We start from the raw sequence: 18,744 nt of genomic DNA on the forward strand, positions 1-18,744 counted from the left end.
ATTTCCCAGTGTATTGTTCAACATTATTAACACATTAAGGATACCAAAATTTGTCATTTTATGTTTCAGAAACCAATGAACAAAATACTGTGTTGTGTTACATTTTGTAGAATGAGGTTTCGTTATTAAATTCATAATATTTGAATTATATAAGCATACTAGTGGCAAGCCAAAAATCAAAATATCCCGTATTTGGTCTGCAATGTCTTGCGGTTTTTTTAAGCCAAATTTCATACTAAAATCAAGCAAGTTTGATCCGAAAATCTGATGATTTTTTCCGCTTACTTTTTTTTTAATTTGATTTATTTTCATCAAAGGTTAAAATCTTTGAATTTGAAAAATAGTTTGGAAAATTGGGCTTGTTTGATTTGAGTATAGAATAAGTTTTTTTTTCAGAAATGAAAAACTCTCCTAAAAAAGCTTATTTTATGCTGAAATCAACTAAGTTTGATCTACCAGACTGTTAAACAAATTCATAGATTTTAACCATCGATGAAAGCAAATGTAGCCCACCTTTAAGGTTTAGGACCAATTTTCTAAAGTTACAATTAATACAAAAACTTTTAAGTACTCAAAAATTAATAACCATATTGTTACAAACATATTTATTTTAATTTTTTTTTGTTTCGTACATTGTTAGGCAAAAGGATAAAAATCAGTCACCAAAACCCCCCCCCCCATGAGTCGGTTCTTCCTACGGCCCTGTCTCTGACCATATGTCCAACATAAAATATCTGAAAAAAACAGGCTAAAATCTAACTAGCGTTTAAAAAAGTATGGAGGTTTGAGGAAATGGTTGAAGATTGACATCACTTTTAACAGTAGCATATTTCCGAGTGGAATGAGTGAAACAACAAAAAATGTCGGCCCGGTTAACGGAATTGTTAGCAAAGTTCGGCAAATTGTTAGAAATTTTGAGAAACGAACCTTGCCAGAGACTATTCTATAGAAATTCCGCTCTCTTGTCCCCCCTGCTTCCACTCGCCCGACAGAGCAACCTCAATCAGGCGCACTCGGTCATACTGTGATGAATGGTGATCGGCAGCGCAGTGCCCCTGTAAACCTTACTGATAAAAGTACTCTGCTCTGCTCGGTTTGCGAGGTGTTGGACAACCCTGAATGCATGACGAAATGACATCGCAAACCTGATGGAATTGATTGAAAGAATATTTCCAAATACTTGGCTTTGTCAATCCATCAACATAGCGTCATTTTGTGCCTTTTGATTTTGCAACCAACATGGCATTAATCAATTCAATACTTAATAGCATTATTATGGACATGAAAGGGCTATTTAGTTTTATAACGGCTTTATGAGAGCCATATAAATAGCTAAAATTTTGACGTTTCTCTCGCAAGCCACCCAATTACACGCGTAAAATGAGTTCATCATTTCCGAATTGTTAATCATTAGTACAGAATAGAGGATAAACTTTTTAAATGAAATAAATATATTATTACTTGTGAATATCCGGTGGAATGATACCAACGTCTCCGTCGCGCGCCATCTTGAAATCCAAGATAACCTTCCGCTTAACTTTAAAATGTTTTAAAGGACTAAAAATCCCATGAAACTTCCAAATTATGAGTATAGTGTGAAAGAGCTTAACGAGTAGATGTCAAACTTTACTACCTTACGCAACCCAAGATGATGACTTTCGCTGATTTTTAAAATTCTAAAAACCAAACCTCATTAAAATGAAATTCTGTAACTGAAAACCTCATTAAATTAAAAAAAACTTTTCGAAAAAATGAATATCAAGAAAAAAATTGAATAAACAACAAATTAAATAAAATCGATAAAAACGAGGAACAACTAGTTAAAAAATATCATCGAGCTAGAACTAAAAAAAAAAATAAAAGACAAGAAAAGAAAAAACTAATAAGATTGAGATGCGTTTTACTGAAACTGAATTAAATAAGATGCATCATGATAAATCCAAACTAAACAACATAAGTCAATATCAAATAATAGGAAAAAAAGCCTAATTTTCGAAGGTGATGGGAAGAGAAACATAAGGTATCAAAGAAAGAAAGAACAAAATTCCGCCACAGTGAACGTGCCGTTGTATCTTTTTGAAAAATTCATGGTATTTACGGCTTATGCTATTTCTTTCTTTGATACCTTATGTTTCTCTACTACTTTCCATCACCTGTACCAAGACGAATGCATAACATTAGTATTGAAAAAAAAGATAAAAATTTCAAAACTAGACGTACCAAAATAAGATAAGGTAAAATAAGATCAAATTTAAAAGACACAAAATAAAACATCACAAAATCAGATTGACCAAAGCAAAAAAAGTGATTGAGGTCAAACAAGATATATGTAAATAAAAATTAATTTAAAAACACTAACAAAAAGAAAACAACAAGAAACATTAAACTAAACCAGAGAAAACAAAACAAAATCAGATAAAGCAAATAAAAGATAATGAGAAAAAATTATTATCGTATTATGTCTACACATTTTCTTGTTTGCTCTTGTTCTGTCCAGTTTTATTTTCTATCATCTAGTTTTGTCATGCTTAATCTTGTTTAAGTTTGCAATGTATTGAAGCTGCTTCATCTTGGTCCTTATCAAGTTTGATCTAGTGATCGCTTTTTTGTTATTTTTTTATCTTGTTCTATTAAGTTTTATTTTTTTTAAGCTATTTAGAGCTGTTGGACCCTTTCACCATACACTGTAGTTGCCTCATGCTTTTTTCAGTGATTATCAGCATTTTAAAGTTCAGCGTAAGCCGCCAACTTGAAGTTCAAGTTGGCGTCAGATAGCGAAATTCGATTTCTAACCGTTTAGTCTTCTCACCCAAAACCCACATCATGAGGGTTTCATGCGATTTTTTGCCATTTACAGCATTTACAGTTCAGCAGAAGCCGCCATTTTGAATTTCAAGATAGCATCAGATTGCGAAATTTGACTTCTAGCCCTGTCAACTTATACCCATATTATGAGCATTTCAAGTGATTTTCAATAATATACAGGTTTAAGAAGAAAAGCGCCATCTTGGACTTCAAGATATCGTAAGATAGCGAAATTTGACTTTTTCTTGTATAGCTCTTTCACCCAATATGAATATTTTGAGGGTTTCATTCGATTTTCAATGATTTAGAGCATTTTAAATTTAAGCGGAAGCCACCATCTTGGACTTCAAGATGCCGACAAATTGTAGATTCGACTTCTACTTGTTTAGCGATTCCACCCAATACCCATATTGTGGAAGTTTCATGGAATTTTCAGTAACGCTGGAACAAATGTCAAATTTTCTTTTGTCATATCATTGAATATATTCAGGGGTATTTCGCTTGATATTATGCCTTGCAGGGGCGATTTTGGTTGAGCTAGCAACAAAACACTTTGTTTACATTTCCAAACACCAACCGATGTTTGTTCAATTATTGGTACATGCATTTCTTTACAAAACGAGTACTGCAGGATTGAACGTTCAATAATTGAAACATTGGCGTTTTCTATGATCCTATGATTGAACATTTTAATTTGTTAAATTTTAAGAAAACAAGGATAATAAAGGCTGCCACTCTTCCAGAAATCATTCAAAAAGACTTAGTTGAAAAAACTTATATCATTATCTTAGACGTTTATTTGTCTTTTATCCAATTTTTCCCCCAATCAAAAATAGGCTGTTTTCTTCATCCAGTCGAAAAACCAAGCCAAAATTTGAACACATATTCAAGTTTCGGGGATTGTAGCTTTAAGAGTCCGAGATTCTTGATAAAAATTTGAACATAGGTAGAAAATGCTTCAACAGTGGCACAACGAATTTTGATTCATTTTTGTACTGTATATTATTGTTTTAATCGGTAAATGTTTTACTAGTGTTCAATATCTTGTACCTGTTCAATAACAAGTGCTTCTACCCTAATAAGAATGTTCAATCAGTTACCAGCTGGCCAGGTATATACACGGATGCTGGAATACCTGTAAGTAAACTAGCCCACTCTTCCAAAATACACCTTCACCATTACACGCAATACATTCACTCCATAACAGTTCATACGAAGCCATGGGGTCCGGGTATGGTGTACGCGTTGCATTGGAGATTTGTCGAACCTAATAATCTAAGAATGCATGTGAGCACATACTTAGGCAGAAACAGCGGTGAATCCGTGCACCCATGGTGGATTACCAACATACACCATACATTTTTTTTATAATTCCACATCCCCCCCCTGGCGATCTTCCAACTCCGAGTGACAAAAGAAAGATTTGAAATTTGTTCCGACCTAATTTGCAGCTTTGAAAAATCCGAAAGCTGCCATCTCGAATAAATTACGGCGTCAAGCAACATTATTTTTCTCCTACTAGTTGTGCTCTTTCACTCAATACTCATATTGTATAGATAACCATACTACTTCCGGTGATTTGAAGTATTTCACTGAATTTGATATATATTTTTAATTTAACTCAAAAATAACACACATGAGTTATTCAAAATGTGTAAAATTGAAAATCCCAATTATGTGCAATCTAACTTGAACGCATCCTGTTTTGTAATCTTTATTGAGAACTGCCTTCTATTTTAATTATGGTTTTAAAATCAAGCACCGAGTGCTTATTAAACATGCAAAACAGCTTAGAGCTTAGAGCAAATTTCTTAGTTTATTGGAAGTTTTAATAGAGCATTCAGAACTCTTCCTAAAGACCTTGAACAGTATATTTAGTAAAAGCTTTTTTGGTGTTTTCAGAACTACCTGAAAACAAATGTTCGAATCAAAAAGCTGAGCATTTCGCATGACCATAATTAAACAGTCATAAAACTAGCAGCATGTATAGGGGAGAATGAGGATACTTGATCCCTGGGGATACTTGATTCCTTAGCTATATCTCGAAACTGGAATGTCTTGCAAAGATCAAATGTTCTAGAAAAATGTGCCAAAATGAGCAAAATAACAATGCTTGTAGTTTAAAATTTTTTAACAAAATAATTGTTTGAGTAATTGAACTTTGTTTGAAAAATTTCACAAAATGTAACTTAAAGATCTTTTCTCATCACTTTAAAATGTTCCTTACATGGGAAAATTATGAAAAAAATATTTGTTCCAATGTATCAATCGTTCGAGCGTAAAATGAACTTCACAATGCCATATTTTCAAAGCAATGGAAAACTCTCAACTTTTTTCAGAAAAAGTTTTCTAAAATGTTGATTATGGGTACAATTGATCCCCTAGAGTTGGGTACAATTGATCCCCCTTCCAAACGGCATATTCTTCTTCTGAATTGATCGTTATGATTACTGATTACGAAATTACTAATATTTATCCAAAAACTAATATTTATCAAACAATTGTCTGAAGAAAAGAGCAAAAATAATTAATTTTCTCTTACTTATAAAAAATAGCGCCTTTAAGTATGCAATGTTATTAGCGTTGAGACAAAGTTATAGAATTTTTTTCTCATGTCTGCTATAAATTGTGAAATGGACACAAACATGACCAAAATAGTCAATTAACATTCTATCTTGGCGTTTTGTTTGATTTTTATACAAGGATTAGGGCTTCTTGAATAAAGTATCAAGTCTCCTTTAATAGGGGATCAAGTCTCCCCTAACTTCAGAAAAATCGCAATTTTTTTACTCCCACGAAAATGCTTCTAGTTCATCAACGGGTTCAAGTATCGTTCTAATTTTTGGAGCATAGAAACTTGAAGTTACAAGCTGTCAGAAAATGTCAAAGACGGCGAGTTGCTAATTTTTTACAAAAAGATATGGTAAAAATAAGAAAAGGGGATCAAGTATCCTCACTCTCCCCTAATGCTATAATCAAATCATAACCAGACTTTCTGATGCTATTTAGTTGACTGAATCTGTGTTACTTGGGTGGGCTCTGCATATGAACTGTCAAATCAACTATTTCAACCACCCTTCAAGTTCTACAACATTCATTATTGAAAACCTCAGAAAACTGATCAAACTTATGCACATTTCGTAACTGCCGATGTGATCCACACAAAGAATACCCTGACAACTATGACATTGTAATCTTTTTCCAGTGTCCAAATTGACTCATCAGATCCGGAAAATTCTGAAGCGTCACTGACGGTAATCCTCGCAATAACGTCAAACCGCAACACGAAGTGATAACTATGGGATATTGCGTCCGCGTGGCTGGCAGACAACTGAAAGGTTTACTACAGTCTCATATAACGTTCGTTCCACTGGCTGGTCCAACCAACTAGTGGGTACAAGCTTTGAAGTTTTGCAACGCCAACCTCTAAGCTCCGTCACCGCACAAAGTTTCCACACATTGATATTAATGGTGCTGCGGCCATTCGTAAATTGTTTTATTATCCTTCCCGGTGGTTTTCGGAAACCAACAGCGGAATGTATGTTTCGTACATTCGTTCATACCTATGTACATAGATGTACGAATAAATATCATATCCAACCGGGACTTGGAGCGTCAACCATTTTCAACGATGCGTCTAAGCTAGGAGCGGACGTTTGCGTCCGTTGCGAATGGTGAAAATTTCTAGAGCGCCAAACATTTGAACATCAAACATCAGTCGAGAATGTTGATTACAATTCCCAAAACAAATTTGTTGGATATGCGCGTAGGTTTAGCTAATGGTGTTTTATTAGCATTGCCATTTTTCCTGATGCCAAATAAAATAGCAAAGGGGTCTTCGTCGTCGTATGTTGTTGAGTTGGTAGTTTTTGCTGCATGAACTGTTTCTTTCAAGCGGAGTTCAACATTGCTCCGTCCTCCGCCGTAAATGTCTTTGAAGGTATTTCTTAACGAGCGGGAGCTTTTATTTGATATAATATTTATTGCAGGTCCTAATCTTTGGAACGTCGCGTAGAAAGCTTTGAAATGCTAATGGCTCTTTACAGATGATGTTGTGTTAACATTTTACCCCCAAATGACCCAGTAAACAGACTAAACATGAGGCTTACATTTGAGCTTTTTTCAACGCGTTATGCTCGTGAATAGTCAAGTTTCTCGATTAATTTTATGATTCAAATATACACAACCTAGGTTTTGTATAAATCTAAAACGTAATTATCAACATGCAGGATGAAGGGTAGGTTCACAAAAATATTGCTTCCCCTTTCGCCGGTAATAAATCTGTCTGGTTTTTGTTGTTTCTTAAAATATATGTATCGTTCAGATAACATGCATTGTTCACTGTGCTTCTGAAAATGAAGATCAAATTTATTCCCTATCCCTATTCTTTTTATGCTACTATGTATAAAAGCAGGATATCTATGCACTCCCAAACCAATCAGAATCAAACAATAATCCGAAAATGCTTTTCAAAAAAGGAAAACTAGAACAGTTTTTGAGTTATGCTCCAAACATAAAATTTTGGAAAAGATCTTATTGATATTTGGCATGTGACCTTCTGGTAAGCTTTTAATAAATTTTGGCTAGGAGTTCAGATTTATCATGTTTAATTCTTCCTATACTAAGACTTAGTACACTGCAGTTCGTTGAATTATTCAGAAATACAAACATTATTGCTTTAGAAAGTTTGCCATAACTTCTCTTATTTTCAACCGAATTTGATGAACAACCATTTGAAATCTTTGTTTTGAGTTGAGATTTAAGGCCCATCATTAAGGTTCAAATCAGATTTTTCAAATGTTACCATCGAGTCTAAAACGTCTAAACAAATGAGTTTTTTTAGTAATTTTTTCTATAATTAATTCACTTATATCAACAACACTGTTGATCATGCGCAAAAGTGAAGTTCAGATGGTCGATAGCAAAATTATTCACTTTCAATATGCAAAAAAAAAAGAAAGTTATGCATCAAGTTATGCAGTCTACGACATTTAATCTAAATGTACTGTTTTAATTTTTGCAAAATTTCATATTTGGGGCATTACTCAAAACTGTCTCACTGAGATTTTTTTTTTTTGAAGTTCGTTTACAGATACAGCGCCCGATTTTGCATTGAAAATTTAGGTCGGTCAATGATGTTCACGATTTTTTTTTTTGATTTTTTAAACTAGTGTCATTCTCAAGTTCTGATTCCAATACAGCTTTATGTACATATATGCACTTTTGAGTCCTACAAAATTTAACTTTTAATTTGGTTATCGTTTTCGAAATAATCAAGGTTTAAGTTTTTTAAACATAGCTTACATTACAGAAGAGATGCGCAAGATCCAATTTTAGTTGCTTACCTCCTAAAACGAGAAAAAAATAGTAATTATTAGTTTGAGGTTCGTTTTTTTGACATAAATTATGTGGAAGTTAGTATAAAGGAAAATATTTCAAGATGTAGGGAAATAAGTACAAGATGAGTATCCTAAGCTTACGCGTGGTTACGGATAATTTATTACAAAACACTTGAGATTTTATTTATAAACGACTAGAGTATGAAGTTAGACTCTTGACAAGTATGATAGGTAGCCAAACGACTTCGTCAAATTGCTGAATAATTGTATTCAGTAAGCACTTTACGCTTGCTTCATTAAGAATTGGAACAAACTTTTGCTCAGATAGTGGCGCTCCTGGTGGACGGATTTGGAAGTTCCTGGCGCCTACGTGTCGGGAGTTTTGTCAGCTTCACGTATGTATTTTTGACATTCCGCAAATCGACTATTCTTAGTAAACAATCAACATGGAATCTAAAAGAAGGGAAACATTGTGCACAGTTGTTTGGAAAATCCATTGTGGTTTGCATCTCAATCTGAAAAATGATCCACCATCGTTTTGGGCACATTTTATCAACAAGAAACGAAACGTCACTATTCTGGTGTATGTGAATTTTAACGGTGTCACTACACCTAACCTGATCTGAATCAACGAACATGTTTGCTGACTTTTTTCAAAGCGTCTACTATTCGGTAAGTATTGACACTGATAGAAACTACTTCGCAACGTTGTCTGCAGTTGTCGTAACGAAAGGTTCTAGTCCTGAAAGCATACCTCCTTTGATTTTGAAACATTGCGTTGGTCGCTTCAGGACCTCCACACCTTTATGTTTCTTAGAGCAGACTTCGGCCTCCAACATACTCCAAACAGCGAAGTCCATAGAGTTCAGGTCTTTCCGAACTCGCCGGCCATTCGGAGCTCGAAATGAACCCTGGAAAATGTTGCGCAATCCAAAGTTGGGTTTCCTTCGCTTTGTGAGCCGGCGCCGAGCCCTGTTGGAAAACCTAATCCCTGGAACCAAAATGTCGACGTGCCCACGGTTTGACGACATTCTGTAGAACTATTTCCCGATATGTATTTTGGTTGATCTTCACTCCTTCAGGGACAAAAACCAGCGGAGTCCGGCCATCACGGGTGATTCCGGCACAAACCGTCACCGATGCTGGTTTCTATCGTCGGGTGGCCGTCTGCAAGTCAGCATGGCTTCGTGATCTGTCTGGCAACGAAACTCTGTCGTTCTGCTTACTCACAAACTGCTGTACGGTGAAGAGTTTCTCGTCGGTAAACACGATATTCTTCAACCTTCCTTCCGCGGCTTTCTTCAGCAGCGCCTTCGCTCTTTTTACCTTCACCTCTTTTTGCTTCACCGCAGAGCTTGGTCTGAAGTTTATCTTTTAGGATCCAACGGAGACTTCGATCCGATATGTTGAGATCCTCTGCCAAGTTAGTGGCACTACGACGAGGATTTCTCCTAAGGCGCTTTTTGACGATCTTCGCCATGGCAGATGTCACCATAGTAGGTCGGCGTCCCCCACCATACCGTTTTTGGCACTTCCGGTCTCCAGGTGTCTTTAAACTGTACGGTATACAAAACTTCTGCACACACTAATATCGGACAGCTCACGAACTATGTCCTTCTGCCGTTTGTCAGCTAGGAACAAGGCAACCACAGCGCTACGTTTCTGTTCGAAATAATTACTGTTGAAGTAATGTAGCAGTTCAATTGCAGGAGATTGTTGGGATGTAGTGGGCCTTCAGAAGAAAAAACAGCTGCTTCTGGAGGCACTCTTTCATGTACCTGTGTCTGGCATGTGTCTGTCCGATCATCGTGTCCTGGGTCACGAAAGATGCACTTCGCTTCCCGGACGTGCAGATAGCTTGCCAAACCAGGATTTTTTTTTTGCAAATTTAGACATCTTCTGAGTACGGATATGCTCCAGAACGCTGAACTTAGCCGTGAAAAACAGGTTGCTGGAGATCTGTTTGAAGTCGGCCTTCACATATGTTTCGTCGTCCATGATGCAGCATTCAACTTTCGTTAGCATGTTGAGGTACTTCCTGCACGGTATTTCCTGGCACGGGTTTCGGCGGACTTGTTCTGCTTCTCGTCGTGATAAGGGGCATTTTGTACCTTGAACGTTCAAAACCCAGCCTTAGTTTTTGTCTTCTGGACAAAACTTCGTGCTTAGGTGCAGCTTGTTAGCCACATCCCGTACGGAGGTGTTAGGGTTTCGTTCGAAGGCCCCAACTACGCAGTTGAGGTTTTTGGTGTTGTACGGAATACTTTTTCCTTTACTTCTGGTCTTCTGATCGGTGGTTAATCGTTCCTCGAACCGCTAAATTACTCGCGACACCGTGGAATTCGCGATTTCAAACGTTTTAGCGATGGAACGATGCGAGAGATGCTTGTTCTCGTGAAGAATGCGCAAGATTTTGCGCTAGTTTTGATCACAGGACTTTAAAACTTGCAGGATGTAAACAATGCACTATGAACTAAATCCACCAAAAATTTCATTAAATTTTAACCAACCGTTAAAAAGTTTGAGCAATTTCATAGTGTGGCAATTCCATCGTGGACACCCTTTATTCATCCGCGCAGACTGATCCTTCTGACGGTAATTTATTTTATGCAGAAAATTTAATCAAACATTTTATCAGCATTATCAGTACCTATATTCATGGAAGTTGTTTTAAGCTTTAGACTTTCTTGTATAAATACCTTTAAAATAATCTGGTTCGCGAAATTTTTATCAAAATTTTTACCTTTTTCTAGCATTTTGTTTCGCAACAAGAAAAAACCTTTCATAACTTCGCTCCCACTCGTCGCCATTCAAGGGGCTATAGAATTTGAGTGTTTCGGTTTTTGCCCTGTGCTGGTTTATGTACCGTGCAATGTCTTGACCTTTCTGGATGCCGCTAAAATTTATGACCTCCCCCGACGACCCTTTCCTCCGAAAAATGCTCTAACAACGACGACGACAAAAATGGTTGGTCGGAAAATGGGTCAAAAAGTTGATAGCCCAGCTAGGTTGAAATGGTCTTTATTGCGCTTGTTGTTATTTTTGTTGATGCTGTCTACTGTTAAATTGTTCTCGCTTTCCGGTTTTTCTCCTCCGGACGACATGAAAACTTATGTCGTTCTTAATGATCGATGTACGATACAAAGATTTAGCGACCAGCTCAAAAAAATGGGGTTGGAACCAGACCGGTTACATAAGCTTTAGGATTATTTTCGGAACAATAGTTGGAACGATCAGGGGCCATGACAGCGTAAGGTTTGCCGTTCAATGAACCAATGTTTATGGCTTTTATTGTGTCACTCGTGAAAAAAATTGAAGCTTCCAGGAACACTTAAAATGTTTTGTAAGTTCGAGAAACCAGAGAACCAGAGCTGAGTGGAAGCTGAATAAACAGACAAGAAATTTCTGGTTCAAACGTTCAAACCAATTGTCCCGTTCAGAAGAACATCATTCGTCTTCATTTCTGAAACATGCATCGTGGTATTCTTTGTGCAATATGTATCAACTTCCAGATTTTTATTTGGATGTCATTTGAATAAATATTTCTCATAATTTAATAAATTGCGATAACAATATTTGAACATTTTCGTCAAGCACCTGTTTACAAAAAATATTCCGATGTGAAATCTGCTTAAAAGCGATTTTTCTATCAACAATACCCACCATATTTGAAGTTCTCTTCGAGGATGAAGCTCTTTTTAGCAAGTTAGTAGCTAATTTTTTATTTGTTCCAGATCACGTTATATACTAATTGATGATTATGTTTTACAGTTTGCCTCCTGGCAGCGGTCCCAGCTTCATACCAGACGACCGACTATTGCGATTCTTCGCTGTGTCGCTCCGGTATTACCCATGTAGCCTGCGATGCCGATCCGGATTTCGCCAATCCTACCGGAAAAACTATCCCACTCGATAGTGCCAGGAAAGCGACAATCGTCAAACTGCACAACCTGCTGCGTGACAAAATTGCCTCCGGAAAGCAGGATTATCCGGGAGGTTTCTATCCAGCGGCCGCTCGCATGACAACCATGGTAAATATTTGAAAAAAAAATGCGATATCAGTTCCAAAGTTTCTAAACTATTTTGATTTCAGCAATGGGACGACGAACTGGCATATGTGGCTGCTGCCAATGCAAGAAAGTGTGTTTTTGCTCACGATAAGTGCCGCAATACCCCGAAATATCCGGCCTCTGGTCAGAATCTGGGCCTATGGGGATTCACACGTGGCAAGCCAAACTACGACAAAATAATCGATACACTGGTGAATCTTTGGTACAAAGAGTATAAGGATGCCAACCCTGACTACATTCAAGAGTATCCTCAAGGTTACCGAGGGTAAGTTTGAAAATTAAACACGGTACCGTTCGTATTATTTTAAAACTTTTTTTTCGCAGACCTGCCATCGGTCACTTTACGGCTTTTGTCCAGGATCGTAGCGACAGAGTTGGATGCGCACTGGTTCAGTGGGTTGACAAGCCCAAGACAAAGATTTATCTGGTGTGCAACTACGCCAGGACCAATGTTATAGGCCAGACCGTGTACGTTGCAGGAGATGTTGCGTCGCAGTGTACAACTGGTACCAACCCTGACTATCCAGCGCTGTGCAGCCCCAGTGAGACTGTAGACTATTCCCTGTGAATCTTTTGAATTGGTTTGTTGATGTATCTTCTGATTAAAAGACTAGAGTAGAGTTTTGGAACAATAAAGCTATCTATTTGTTTCTGAAATAATGGGCATTTTTTGTTCAGTTATAACCTGTAGTGCTACGGATTTAAAAATCCATATAAGGCAGGACATATCGGTTGATGAGTGAATTTCTAATGTTTGGAGTTCGCCTTGGTACATCTTTGTGTATTCATCACATTTTCAAAAGTTATGGGAAGTATTAGAGAAACATGAGATATCAAAGAAAGAAACCGGAGGTGGTACAGTATTAAGCATCCGTGACCAGTTAAGAACTAAGTACATCATGCAAAAATTCGGTTCACCTTGTTTCCGATCCGTCCAAAATCCGACCGTAGGGATCAAGCGATGGGTTCAACGGCTGCTTTCCGTGCTGTCCCACAGCTGTTGCCATTTGGTCATCGAGGTATCGCCGTATCGCTTGAATGTTCCCACACGTCGGGTATGTGCCTATGCTCGTAGCATGACCCCCGCTACTACATGATACCCTCTCCAGTATTTTATTTTTATTATTAGTTGACCACCCAGCTGGTAAATCTTTTAAACTGATTGCATTCCAAGGCACGGCGAGCCACCGCGTCTCCCCAGTTTGCTCCTCTATGTCCATTGGTCGACTTTAGATACATTGTACTCATACACCATAACGTCCACCTGGGGCCTCTAGCCAATATTCCTATCCGGAAATGCAACGGAAGCTGGATCATACACAGAAAAAATTATTTCTGTAAAATTACAGTAAATGTCCTGTAACAAAAAGGAGCAGGACATTTACCGTAATTTTACAGGTCGAGGACATGCAATTCACAGGCAAGTTTAAAATTACAGGCCTGTAATTGTAGGCGACCTGTAATTGCAAGCAAACTGTAATTACAACCGACCTGTAATTTCAGCGACCTGTAAAATAATTTGTACGTAATTTTATTGTTTTGATTCATTATAATATAGTGAAATATAATTGTATTCGTATACACTATTATATACAATATTATTGTTTATAGTAGTTTTACATGTACACCATCATTTGATAAATGTCTGTATGCATTAGATTTTTTGTGTTGAATGGAAAACACTAACAATTGTTGATTTAAAAACTTTTATTGTTCATAACATGCACCAACGAAAGCAAAAAACATGCGAAACTTAATCGATTTAACATAATCGCAACATACACTGTCACGGACCATATTTTTGTCACAAGTGTGTACGCGAGCCAGTCGGTCAGCGACTGGGTGCAAATGGGTGAGCGAGCAAAATGCGACAGCGCGTAGTTGTCCCGGCTGGGTGCAGTCAAGTGACCCGACGGCGCCGCTACGGAAAAGCCTGCATGACCAGAAATTCCAGTCATCCTAAGCCAGCTCGATGTTGGTATCACTTCCGCTATCATCGAGCTCTTCAACATCGAGATGGGAACGCAATCAAACTTCCGGCCAAATTTAATTGCCTGTTATTCGTCCAATACAGTCAGCAGCGTTCGGGGCAGCCGGAAACAACTTCTTCGTCTCGCAGAAATCCAAAACAGCCAGTAGCACTGAAGTTCCTTAAGCCAAATTTCCTTAACGCACTTGATATATTTATTCTTGTTCACACTTTTTCAAAACCACGATTGCCTCCCGAAAATATCATCCAAGGTTGGCTGAAAGATTTTCACTTTTCTTAGCTGTCAAATCCGTACCTTCTTCAAGCTCGATCGTCCTTGTAAAGTGGAGCTGAGTACCCAAGTTCGATTTTGAAGAGGTCTAAAAGTGAGAAAAAAATATTAGCAAACACGAGGATTTCGTTGAAAAAATTGTTATCCTACCGGCAATATCGTCACTGGTGTGTTGTGATTCATCGGTCAGTTTTCTAGCCAGTAAATCGTCAACAGTTTGTTTTGCATCTAGGAAATAAAATACAATTATAAATTTACAATTCATGATTTTTAATTTTGAGTTTAGACTATGTGAATTTCGAGAATAGTCCACAAATAATTCTAAGTTAGTGCAGAGAACAGAACAGCTAGGTACATACCTTCAATAAAAATAGAAAGACGAAATCTTCTGTTAATGCTCAAATTATATTCCGAAGTTATTTTCCCAAATTAAACTGCTGGTCCAAACGTTGATGCGAATGCAAGAAACTTACTGTTAAGTGATCCCGGAAGTCGATGTCCAAATCAAGAGGTTGTTTCCAGGCGGGAAGTCGCTCTTTTTTATTTACTTCCTCATTCAGTTCAGCAGTATTTTGGACACTTATTTACTGGATTTTATATGTTAATTCTAGTTCCTTTCCTCTGCAGTTTTAATACTTTCAATATCATAATACTGATGTGTAAACAACTATATTTATCAAAAGGGCGATTCCCAGTTAAGTTACTGATGATTATAGTTCAAAAAGGGTTATGTGACTTTTTTTAAATTAAAACATATTGATTTTATATTTTTTAATTGCAATGAAAAAACAAATGAGAATAAAATTGAAGTTACTGAAATAAATGTTTATTATTTGAAAATCGAGAATACGACCATTTGAAAATATTTGATAATTTGTATGTATAAAGTTAAGATACGTACAAAGAACAATTATTCAAAAAGAGTTATGTATTTTTAACTAAAACATATTTTTTGACTTTGTATGTTTTAATTACAATGAAAAAAAAAAAAAACAGATGAAATTGAAAATAACGTTACTTTATTAAGCATTAATTATTTGATAATTCATAATACGACTATTTGAAAACATAATACAGTTTCTATATGATCAAGATTACTATATAGTTTCTTTAGTCAAGATAAATACATACATAAAACAGGTGAGCTTTTGAGAAATAACACTATATATTGTCATTGAAGTTGAAATCCGAAGTTTTCGCGCTGGTGATCGGCAACCTTGCCAACTAGCGACGTTGTGAAATATCATTACTGGCAACGCTTTTGTAAAGTAATAACCAGCGTGCCTATACAGCTACGGGTGGTTGCATATTGAGCAACAGTAGGCAAGGAGTACCAAAAGTTTCTCATTGGTGGGGGGTGGAGACGGAGCGCTTTTTGACAGCGAATTGTTCGCCTACCATGCCTACGATTACGATTGCCTGTCACAAGATGGACGATTCCGTGTATTCACGCAGAGTAAACTTGAATTTTGGAACGAATTAAATCTGACTTTGATTCAAAACATTCATTTTTTTGAATCCAGCTCCTGTTTTCTTTGAATCAATGAATTATAGTTTTGATTGAAAAGAATAATTTTTGAAAGAAAGAATAATTTTTTTTTAAATTGAATAACTTTGGACTTTGATTTCAAACAAATTCTTTGATTCAAAAGAAATTTGTTCAATTGCATATTTCTTTAGAAACAAAGTAAATTTTCTTTCAACCGAAGAAAAATGTTTTAAACTGAAAAGAATAATTTTTTGAAACAAAAACTTCAAACTTAGAAGATATTTTGCATTGACTTGCAAGAAGAACAGAAAACCGAAAAATCGAATAAAATTCGGCCGCTCGTTTTAAAAATCAAACCAGTGAATCGGAGTAAGCTATAAATAAGGAGGATTCAGGATGCAAAATGGTAAGTGCAAGTTTTCTGTGGTGTAAGTTAATAAATACTGAATATTTAAGTGAATTCAAGATTTTCTAAAACGCTTGTATAGTTACAGGACCACGGCCGACGGATAGATTTCCAAGTCTCTCGAACATGGAAAAAGCTGCGCAAAGTAACACCTCCCCAAATCCCGCGGTCGTATTTTTTCGGCCCAATCTTCAACGGCAATCACCAGTCGGACCAGCCAGCAGCTGGAGTGGCTTTCGGAAGTTTATTGACCGGCCCACGGAGAATGCGAAACTTTGTCAACGATATCAAGGACCCTACTCGGTTATAGTGAACCAGTGTTTTATGTGTTTGTGAATAAAAAAGAATTTAAGAACTAAAATTGTATCTTTTTATTATTCAAACTCCTAATAGGAACTTCGAAACAACAGGGTAAAAATCTTCCAATTGGAATAAATGGAAATGGTTCAATGAATAAATGCTTTTAAATCTATATCTAAATTACCTTTGAGCAAAGATAATAACTTTAAATCGAATGAAACTGGTTTTTGTATCAAAGCATTAATATTTTGAATCTAAGATTTTTCAAAAGAAAAAATCTTTGAAACAGAGGAAAATGCATTTGAACCAAAGGATTTTTTATTTATACCAAAACCAAAGGAAAAAATCCTTTGTTTTTGCGGCACTTTCCTTTGAAATAAAAAATCTTTGGTATAAGAACACACCCGAAGTTGTACACGTCCTGATAAAAACTTATCGCCAGTGAGTGTCGCCAGTAAATGTCGCCAGCACTCATTGACGATAACTCCGGTTTGGGATTCAGCGACAATATTTCAACGGGACGAAATTGTCGGAAAGTTTGCTCAGTAAATTTATCTCTTACACAACTATTTTATTGCATTTATAAATATGGTCAGTTATTAGACCAAATTTTATTTCCTCAATAAAAAAATTCAAATACATTGAAATAAATTGTTCAAAGGTTAAAATATAGCACTCACCGTTTTGATAAATATAGTTGTTTAATTTTGATGCTGTCATTATTTCCCAGAATTCTTTGTTTGAATACAGCAGTTGACAGACTTGTGAGAAATTGAAGATTTCAGCGATTTTGCGCCTAGGATGTAGTTCTGAATATTGTGGAAGGGAACCAGGATGAAAGACTGTCGTGTCTGGAAACTGCCTGAGGAATCGATGGTAAGGATCGCTCAACAGCATAATCTTTATCATATAATCCGTAAGTAGCATTCGTCTTTCGAGAAAACCTCCGAAATATTCAAACCATCAAAGGCTTCCAAAACCGAGAATTGAAATGAAGAAATTTCTATAGCTTTTTTTACAGTTTCAAACTAAGCAACTATTGAACTACTTAGTGTGAATAAAGATCGAAGTATTTTGTGTAGGTCCATCAGGACAAATTCCTTCTTTCTTTCATGAATATAATTATTGTTGGATTTAGATTCAACGAGGCTAGAAAAATTCAATCGAAACAGAATAGTTTTTGCTTTTCCAAAAAGTTTCAGCGAAAATATAAGGAAATTTTTTTTTCTTCAAAATACTGTTTAATATTTCAAGCTTTTCATTTCAGATAGAATAGAATGAATAGTTAAAATGTAAGAAGTGTTCATTTAAGTCAAATTATTAAGCAAAATTAGCACATCCAATACTCATGAACGATCGCCATGGTTTGATTGACATTCATTTCAAAGTATGTGAATGATTACGTGGTCTAACAAATTCTTATTAACACAATTTCAAAATCATATTCAACAATATTTGATTCGTATCACTTACTGTTCCTCGAGCAGGAAGAAAAGATGTTTCTCGAATCGCTCAGAACCATAATTAGCTCATACGCTTGATGTCGCTCTTGAACTTCTATCTTTCTTCCTCGGTGACTATCTAATCTGTTTCCAAACTGTCTCTGTGGGATAAAGAGAATTTAACATTCCAATAATGTTCTACCAACAATTTGGTTTTTTACCTTACTTTACCGAATATTCAAAACTATAATTTATACTTCGGCGCTGTAGATAATGAAGTAACGCTTGAGTCAGCAATAATTAAAAACACGATCCTAAATAACAACGTCATGAAATTGTTTTTTTAGCGATTTAATTTAAAAGAGCTTACCAAGTATAACCTTCTTTTTTTTTTCGAAGAAAAACAAAAAACCTGCAGTCTAAAAAGTTTGCCGCTTTTTACTGGAATTCACGCGATCTGGTGTCTGCGAAAAGATGCTAACGGGAAGTAATGTAAACTGCATTCACAAACACTAGCCACAATTACTCGAATTTTACAGTCCTAAAATTCAAACCAGCCTGTGAATAATGTTCTCACTTGAAAATAATGCTTCCACCTGTAAAGCTACAGTACATGTCCTGCTCCTTTTTGT

General features: G+C 36.2%; 1 protein-coding gene and 1 long non-coding RNA gene across 3 annotated transcripts; one reads left to right on the forward strand and one right to left on the reverse strand.

Annotated features, from left to right (window-relative positions):
• The first annotated feature begins 11,726 nt into the window (after positions 1-11,726).
• Positions 11,727-12,845, forward strand: LOC129757864 (antigen 5 like allergen Cul n 1-like). Its single transcript, XM_055755217.1, has 4 exons — positions 11,727-11,849; positions 11,916-12,175; positions 12,238-12,479; positions 12,539-12,845. The coding sequence occupies exons 1-4, from the start codon at positions 11,831-11,833 to the stop codon at positions 12,780-12,782; spliced, it is 765 nt and encodes a 254-aa protein (XP_055611192.1). The 5' UTR covers positions 11,727-11,830; the 3' UTR covers positions 12,783-12,845.
• A 1,086-nt stretch (positions 12,846-13,931) lies between these two features.
• Positions 13,932-15,115, reverse strand: LOC129757865 (uncharacterized). 2 transcript variants are annotated; one of them, XR_008739835.1, is made up of 3 exons: positions 14,949-15,115; positions 14,626-14,703; positions 13,932-14,563 (listed from the first exon to the last, which is right to left on the reverse strand). It is a non-coding gene; the product is annotated as an uncharacterized LOC129757865 (long non-coding RNA). The 2 variants fall into 2 exon arrangements; XR_008739834.1 differs by having other exon boundaries at positions 14,835-15,115.
• Positions 15,116-18,744: the final 3,629 nt, after the last annotated feature.

Source organism: Uranotaenia lowii, chromosome 3 (genome assembly GCF_029784155.1).
Source record: "Uranotaenia lowii strain MFRU-FL chromosome 3, ASM2978415v1, whole genome shotgun sequence".
Classification (NCBI taxonomy): Eukaryota; Metazoa; Arthropoda; class Insecta; order Diptera; family Culicidae; genus Uranotaenia; species Uranotaenia lowii.

Excerpts from the sequence above, each read along its gene's own strand:
- LOC129757864 (XM_055755217.1), top strand. Across the intron at positions 12,176-12,237 it reads CCGCTCGCATGACAACCATG|CAATGGGACGACGAACTGGC; the intron begins GTAAATATTTGA and ends TTTTGATTTCAG. Across the intron at positions 12,480-12,538 it reads TATCCTCAAGGTTACCGAGG|ACCTGCCATCGGTCACTTTA; the intron begins GTAAGTTTGAAA and ends TTTTTTTCGCAG.